Below are 8,764 nucleotides of genomic sequence, written 5' to 3'. Positions count from 1 at the left end.
TCAAATAGCTTTTTCAAGTTTGCTGAACTATTCTGGTTGTTAATATGTAAGTAGAAACATAATGAACTTTTAAATTAGCTGTCTTCCCCCCCACTCAACCCCCAAAACACATGAGTGCCATTCAGAGCTTGAAATGCCTGCCTTGCCAGTTCAATCCCTGGTACCTCCACATGTGCTGAGTATGATCCAGGAAAATTTGCCATATTGCTATGGCAGCTCTGCTCTGTGGACTCCCAACTTCACAAGCATCTTCCATAGGATAGCCAAGCATGTGTGTGTCAACTCCAAAACTAATGGAGTAAACCCCAATGAACAGTATAAGGTATGTGGTTCCAGCCAGGAAGGGCAGCCCTGACGATCACTTGTTGCTGAGTGGCAGAAGCTCTGACACCTGATGTGCAGCTCCAGTGAGCACCAATACTCAATGGAAAAGCATCACAGTCAGTATTTCTATGCCCCCTACCCCCCATCATTGTACAACCACCTCTGTAACCGAATGAAAAGAGAGGAGGGGAAAATACACGTGACAGCATTTAAGAAAAAGAAGACTTTTTTGTCAAGTTAAATGTATTGTCAAGTTAAATGTATTGTCAAGTTAAATGTATCAGTGAGGTCAGAACACCATTTGCAGCGTCCCCTTAACACACACATACACACACATGCGCGTGCATGCGAGCACACACATGCACACACACATACACACCTTAATTCACATATAAACTCTGAGAATATACAAAGAACAACTATTTGAATCCCTACAAATGTGGGTCACAGAAGGCAAACAGGGGAGGCATCCACATTTGAACTAACAGTGAACTTCCTTTTTTCCCTTCTTTGTTGTTGCATTCAAGGAAACACAGCAGATTAGGACAGTCCACTCTTACATCCCTTTAAGACATTCTTGGTGAGAAGCAGTTTTTGGGACAAAACAAAACATCTCCAAAACATCTCAAAAACATCATCAACTATGATGGTGCCAACACCACCCAAGCCCCTCGCACTCTCCTGATCCCAATTCACCATCTCGCTTCAGACTGCGCAACTCTCAGCAGACCAGGCATGAAACTCTAGGTGTGATCCCTGCTGGAACTCTACGCATGATTTCTGCTGGACATCTCGGGCTGTTTTGCAAGTTTTAGACAAAATGGCATTGGCGGGACACGGAGAAACCAGGTCAGTGGCTGCAGTGTTGCCACCTGCCCCAGGCAGGCCGAGATACAACGCCACTGGACATTGAGATAAGGCGGCAGTGTGTGCAGTGGCTCATCCACTGCGAGGTGCTACCAGTCAACCACCAGGTGACCTGGCACTTGGCTCAGGTATTCGACCTGGCATAGACCGTCCTCATTAGGGTCCTGCTCTACCAGCTGCTCAACAACCTCCTGGCACACTCCACACTCAAGGAGACCAACCTGAGGCTGCAGATGTCCAGGCTGCCCAGAGACGCAGGCAGGTGCGTGTTTGTCAGTGTGTAGATCATTACAACATGCCAGTCAACCAAAAGCTTACATTCGGTAGACTGGGAACACCTGTAAAGACGATCAGAGGCTGCCCCCAAAGCCTCCAACCCTCTCGGAGAGCCTGGCAAGATAGAGTATCCCCCCACACATGGCAGTGCCTGGCAAGCTATTCGTAGCATACTAGATATGCCAAAAACAGTAACAATAATGGGCCTCATTGCCCTGACCCTCAAAGAGCTCCCAATATGCCACTGGACTACACTAGCACAAGACAGGGACAGATGCAGACGTTACTGGCACCTGCTCGAGCAAATCAATGAGTGATGGGATGACAGTGACACAGTGAAACCATAATAATGATAGTACCAGAATAAAGGCCTTCACTGCCCCCTAGTGGCATTAAATGGCATTACCAAAATTCATAGAAGCTGCAAAATTGAGCTGATTTCTAACATTATTTTTACTTTCTATGGGCTGGAGTGATAGCACAGCAGGTAGGGTGTTTGCCTTGCATGCAGCTGACCCAGGTTTGATTCCTCTATCCCTCTCGGAGAGCGCAGCAAGCTCCCACTGGTACGACACAGCCTGGCAAGCTACCCATGGTGTATTCGATATGCCAGAAAGAGTAACAGTTTCACAATGGAGACGTTACTGGTGCTCACTTGAGCAAAGCAATGAACAATGGGATGACTATGCTATGCAGTTGAAAGCCACAAGAACACTCAGAGGAGAGCTATTTGAGTAACTGAAAATGTGATGATAAAATATTCATGAAGTGAAACTCTGCATTTCAAAAAACATCAAGAGCACTGAACTTTATGTTTTTCATTTTGTGCTTCTGAACTCAAGAAGAGCCACCAAATCAAAAAGACCAAAAAAATTAAAAGGAAATGAGCAGAATAATCCAATAATATCTACAAAGTATCCAGTCTACATGTAAGCATACAGAAATATTTTTGAAATAGAGAAAAAGCATAGCATAATATTTAATAAAATTTATAGCAATGTAATGTAAATATGTAATCTTCCAAGTGGTAAATCTACCAGTATAGAAGCAAAACATATAACTCTATGATTCAAATCATCAGAAAACTCATATTCCTAAATGTATACACACTAAACAGGGTGGCCACAAGAGATTTTAAGACACAAATAGAAGTGAGGTAGTAGATAAAGGAGCCCAAGTTAGGATCTTTGCAGAGGGTCTAATGATGTGTGGCTGTATGCTCCTGCTACTTATTTGAAATCATTCAGGTACCTCCAAGTAGAAGGAGAAGAAGCAAGAGGGATTTCCCACAAAAGAAGAGGCTTTCTCATAAAATGCCATGGTAGTTGTGGGTCCCTGAGAAGGCTGAGAACATTCCTTCTCTGAACTAAATGATCAGGAAAGAAAAGACTTTAATCAACCGGGAAAATATCCAGTATTTCCTTTCATGAGTCATCCCCTGCAGTCAAGGGAGGAGATGTGGGCAAATGTAATAGGAACCAAATTGAGAGTATTGTGCCCTATGATATGCTTTCTTCTCAGTTGTTTTACTTCATGTACATTTATTAGACCACAGATGAGTTTCAATATTCTGGGCTTCCTTCAGCTCAATGAACTAGTGAATGCATAGGTGAGTGGTACATAAATCTCTCTATATAAATGATATATGAATATGAACCCTCCTCTCCACCCTGCCCAGTGAAGTCCAACATAAAATTATATCCCCTCTTTAGCCTTTCAAAGGTTGGAAATCTACCTTCAATTTCTCATATTTTGTCTTTTCTTTTTCTTCAATTTTCACATTCTCTAATACCTGTGCTTTGCTCTAAACCTGAGTTAGGGTCTGTCGACTAGCTCACTGCTTAAAGGACCTGACAGGCATGAGTTAGGTTTCCTGGTTGACACCCAGTGGAACCATATGTCCTGAAGAGGATCCTGGAAGCTCTGCTGTTTCAAATTGGAAGTTTGCTGCCTGCATCCCAGCACCATAAGGCATTTTCTGCAGTACATCATCCTGGTGTGTGTGAACACCAAAGCAAGCAGCTGTAACCCAGGACATGCTAGTACTAAGAGACTTGTGAACTCTTATACCAGAAAAATACTGCCCCAGGGTTCACAGTGCTGAGTGTTTGAGCTCTAAAATCTGATGTGTGGTCCCTGTAGGCAACACGACTCAATGTGAAAGCACCATAGTCAGTGTGTCTACAACCCTTAGACATCACACACAAACCACTACTAAAGCAACAAAGAAGGAAAGGAGAACTATAAGTTCAAAAACAATGTTTTAAAAAAATACCACTTTAAGGTCCAGTTAAATAATACTCTCAGCATCAGGTTCCACTCCAGCTGTAGGGAGCTCATACCAACATTTCTCCATCCCAAGCAGTGGAGAGCCCTTGAAACACACAGAGAGAGGACAGCTATTTGACTAACTCAATATGTAGCTCTGTAGCACTGTCACCCCATTGTTCATCGATTTGCTCGAGTGGGCACCAATTACATCTCCATTGTGAGACTTGTCATTACTGTTTTTGGCATGCTGAATACGCCACAGGTAGCTTGCCATGCTCTGCCATGCAGCAGGATACCCTCGGTAGCTTTCCAGTCTCTCTGAGAAGGATGAAGGAATTGAACCTGGGTCAGCTACGTGCAAGACAAACGCCCTAACTGCTGTGCCATCGCTCCAGTCCTGTGCTATTACTCAATATGTAGATCATCAAATGTAGATTAGGAGGGAAACTCCTACATTTAAAGCAACATTAAAAGTTGTGAACTTCCTGTTTTCAACTTTGTGTCTCTGGACTCTAGAATAGCCACCAAACTAGTATTCCCACCCATATTTCTTCTAGGAAGAGTGAATTTTAGGCAGCTATGGTCCATCATACTTTTCAGAATAAACCACTGTCACTGTCACTGTCATCCCCTTGCTCATCATTTTGTTTGAGCGGGCACCAGTATCGTCTGTCATTGAGAGCCTTATTGTTACAGTTTTTGGCATATCCAATACGCACAAGTAGATTGCCAGGCTCTGCTGCGCGGGCTTGATACTCTCGGTAGCTGGCCAGGCTCTCCGAGAGGGGCAGAGGAATCGAACTTGCGTCAGCGTCGTGAAAGGTGAACGTCCAACCGCTGTGCTATTGCTCCAACCCAGAATAAACCACAGCAAGGAATTTTCCCGACCCAGCTGTTTACCTCCACCTGGTGGCCACGTACTGCATTACAGAGACTGATAAAAGGCACAACTGGGAAAGGCACAATTGAGCTGAAAATCCTCTCTCTCCTCTAATTCCTCTCCTTTCCTCTGTGTTGGGAAACATAGAGACTTGGAGGGAAAAGAAAGAATTGAAAACCACCTCGTTTCTTTCAAATCCTTTCCTAGCCTCTTTCTTGGTCCCCAGAATCCAAAAAAGACAACGTAAATAAAAAAAAAACAGAAAAACAGATAATTCCTACAAAGTGCCCATTTTATGGCCTTTTTCATTTTTAAAAGTTTAAAAACAGGGGCTGGAGCGATAGCACAGCGGGTAGGGCGTTTGCCTTGCACGCGGTCGACCCAGGTTCGAATCCCAGCATCCCATATGGTCCCCTGAGCAGCGCCAGGAGTAATTCCTGAGTGTAGAACCAGGAGCAACCCCTGTGCATCGCCGGGTGTGACACACACACACAAAAAAAGTTTAAAAACAGCACAGTGCCATTTTAAATATAAGCATGCTGTGACACTTCTGTCATGTTGACTCACTCATCAGTCTTGCTCTTCAAACTCATGACCTAAACCTCCGAGGAAATGCAATTGAAGCAACTGAAATTCATAGGCACACTGGTTTCCCGTGGCTAAAATCTGGAGCTCCCTTGAGGAAGGGGGCCGGCCATGTTCCCCACTACCTAGGCTCCTGCAGTCGCACCTCTTGACAGTGCTCGCCATGCAGACTGCTTATGACCTAACTTCATAGCTTCACTAAGGTTCCTGCAGACTCATCCCAGGTCTACAGACCTTGAAATTTCTGGACTTCCAAATTCCACAGCACTTAATCGTATTTACATTTCAATTAGCTTCAGTTTGCTTCTGGATAGTCCTATTTAAAAGATTTCAAGTGTCTATATGCTTGTGTGTTGTGAATGAAAACACCAGAAACTGGTGCTTAATTTTATTCATTGATAAATTTATCAAGTCACAAATGATTTGTACTTGATAAAGGGAACTATTATTTATCTGTAACAATTAATTTATGTAGGTTTCAGGATTAGTGAACTAGAATATATTGGCATCATTAAGAAAAATTCAATGACTAATACTCTATATGAATCCCTAACAGGAAGATATGAACTCCTAAAACAAGGCAAATGCATTGACATTGATTTTAAATATTTTTTATGTAGAGAGTTCAGGAGGAGAAGTATTGGAAAAAACTGATAGCATATAGGAAGTTTCTTTACTTAAGAGGAGAAATATAGTGTGGAATAAAAATATTAATGGATGTTTCAAGGTAAATTATAAGAACACATGTCTAAAGGACTGAAATTATGGGCTGCCAATTGATCCAAAAACTCTCCAACATTATTGGTGGATATTCAGACTACCTCAAAAAGTTTATGACTTTAATATTTTGCAGGCCTGCATACCATAGAAATTCAGAAAGAATTGGAATCAAATATGAAGTGCAGCAAAAAGACTAAATATAAAAGAATTTGGAGAATGTTATAATTTAAAAATATCAAAAAACATAAGCTTAGAATGATTCAATTTCAAAATAAATGTGTAAACAAATGAAAATCTAAGTTCATTAGTGAAGGAGGATGAGATGACTGAGAGCAGGTTTTTGTCTCACTTCCCTATGAGTGTGAACCACTGTGCTGTGCCACCCCTTCTGTAGGAGCCACAGTAGTAATCAAGCTCATCCTCAGGCCTGAGCCCAGAGATGGTCAGGGTCGCTGTGTTGCCAGACTTGGAGCCAGAGAAGCGATCAGGGATCCCTGACGGCCGCTTATTGACATCATATATCAGCATTTTGGGGGCTGTGCCCTCCTGCTGCTGGTACCAGGAGACTTCATTATATCCCCCAATGTCATCGCTGGTTCCTTTACAGGAGATGGTGACTGTCTGTCCCGGAGTCCCAGACACTGAGGGAGGCTGAGTCAGAGCTGACTGGGCCCAGATCCCTGAAAAAAAAAACCCAACACATTTTGATGAGTTCAGGTTGGTTCTAGATAAATCTGAGGAAGGAAGAAAAGGGTGAGCCCAGATGTTATCAGGTTCCCTTCCCTGAGCCTCACCTGGGCCCTGACTGAGGAGGCTGAGCAGGAGAAGAGCCCAGGTCATGATGGAGATGCCCAGAGTGCTGCCTGCTGACACCCCAACCCTGGGCCTGGCTCTCTGCCAGCTCTTATCCCTGCCCTGCCCCAGAGAAGGGAGGGGCCTGCATGCAAAGCTGCTTCCTGCACCTGCCTCTGCTCACCCCTCTCTGGCCTGGCCTGGGACTCCAGATGTTTCTGCATTACATTAAAAATCATTATTATTCATTCATATATCTCTTGACTTTTGTTCTTATTTTGGCATTCATGGGGGCATGGAAGACACTCCCAGTGATAATCTGCTAACAGGGCTGGCATTTCAATGCCCAGGCTGCTTTGTGCTGTTGACCAAGTACGCTGTAGGGTGCTGTGGACCACCAAGGCCATTATGGTCTTGCTCTGGGACCCCAAGGCCAATCCTAGGAGACTGATGTGGTGCCAGAGATTGAACCAGAAATAGGCTACCTTTGGCACCTCTGTAGTTCTGCATAGCATAACTATCAAGCAAATTAATTATCTTTTATATAAATTTTTATTGCACAAACATTTTGATTCTTGACTTGAAGAGGAACATAAATGTGCTGACATCGCATACATTCATGTCCTTCCTAATCCTCTGGATCTCTGCTTATAATATGACTGCCTCAATGATCACTCAGTACCGTGTCACTCCAGGAAATGCCCATGGTGTGCCATGTTTCAGGTTCTCTCTAACATTGACAAAGTTAAATTACCCTTTTGTGTAAATTCCTGCTCTTGATGGTTGTTTGCTGGTGGTGATTCTCTCAGGTACATACTTGTCACCACCCAAATCACACTTGTTTGTGCTGAAGCATCTGTTGTCCTGAGTCTCAGAAGCAGATTGTGACTCCCAGGTCACCGACCCATACACACCAGGGAGGGAGACCTTTCAACAAACAAGGGTACCTGCCAGCAATAATAGACAACAATTTTGTCTCTGTTTCTCTTCAGATTTCCTTTGTATTATTCAACTTGTAACTTAATTTTATCCTGCTTTGATATTTAGCCTGAGTCAAGACTGTATAGTGTATCCCTCAGTATGTGTTACATGGAGAGAGATAGAGAGAGACAGAGAAATGCAGGCTTGATTTTTCTGCATTTCTATGTGTACAGTGCAGTATTTGTGGTATCCCATGTTTCTTATAATTGGTTTCTTCATTGTTGTTTCCAGAAATCTTCCTCCCTCCATCCTCTACCCTCCTGAGAAACTTGTTCTGAAAAAACTATCAATGTTTATTGAGATACTGTAATTTACAGATTGTTCATAATAGAATTGTTTCAGGAATACAATATCCCAACACCAACCCCATCACTAATGTCCCCTTCTCTCCACCAATATCCCCAATTTCCATCCCACCCACTTGGCAGGCATATAACAAATGTATTTCATAACAGTTGGTCCAATGAAACCAAGAAATGATTGGTAGAAGTGTCAAAAAAAGCAATACAAGTCAATTTATGATCATGAGACACTATATGTTTTTAACCTTTCTTAATGCCACATGATGGGAAGTTTCTCCTGCCTTTTAAAGGAGCTTTTTAGACACTTCTTAGAAAACAAGTTTCAAGGTTACTAATTTCCTACGCTGTTGCCTGTCCATGAATTTCTGTATCACTGTATCACTGTCATCACTGTCATCCTGTTGTTCACCATTGTACTTGAGTGGGTGCCAGTAATGTCTCCATCCATCCCAGCTCTGAGAGTGGGTGCCAGTAACGTCTCCATTTGTCCCAGCCCTGAGATTTTAGCAGCCTCTCCTTATTCATCTTTCCCAACGATTGGAGGCTCTTTTAGGGTCAGGGGAATGAGACCTGTTATTGTTACTCTTTTGGGCACATTGAATAAGCCACGGAGAGCTTGCCAGTCTCTTCTGTGTGGGTGGGATACTCTCAATAGCTTGTCGGGCTCTCCGAGAGGCACATATATATGTATATATTTGTTTTTATATACATATATATGTGTATGTTATATATGTATACATAAGAATACATATATTACTCTCTATAA

At 42.9% G+C, this 8,764-nt stretch overlaps 1 gene segment (V, D, J or C); it reads right to left on the bottom strand.

Moving 5' to 3' along the window:
- Nucleotides 1-6,268: 6,268 nt before the first annotated feature.
- LOC129407068 (immunoglobulin lambda variable 2-18-like) lies at nucleotides 6,269-6,763 on the bottom strand. The segment is given in 2 exon segments: nucleotides 6,269-6,603; nucleotides 6,718-6,763. Coding segments are annotated over 2 exon segments (381 nt in total).
- Nucleotides 6,764-8,764: the final 2,001 nt, after the last annotated feature.

Source organism: Sorex araneus, chromosome 9 (genome assembly GCF_027595985.1).
Source record: "Sorex araneus isolate mSorAra2 chromosome 9, mSorAra2.pri, whole genome shotgun sequence".
Classification (NCBI taxonomy): Eukaryota; Metazoa; Chordata; class Mammalia; order Eulipotyphla; family Soricidae; genus Sorex; species Sorex araneus.
Note: the sequence above shows the minus strand (reverse complement) of the source record. Positions and strands in the feature narration are given on the sequence as shown.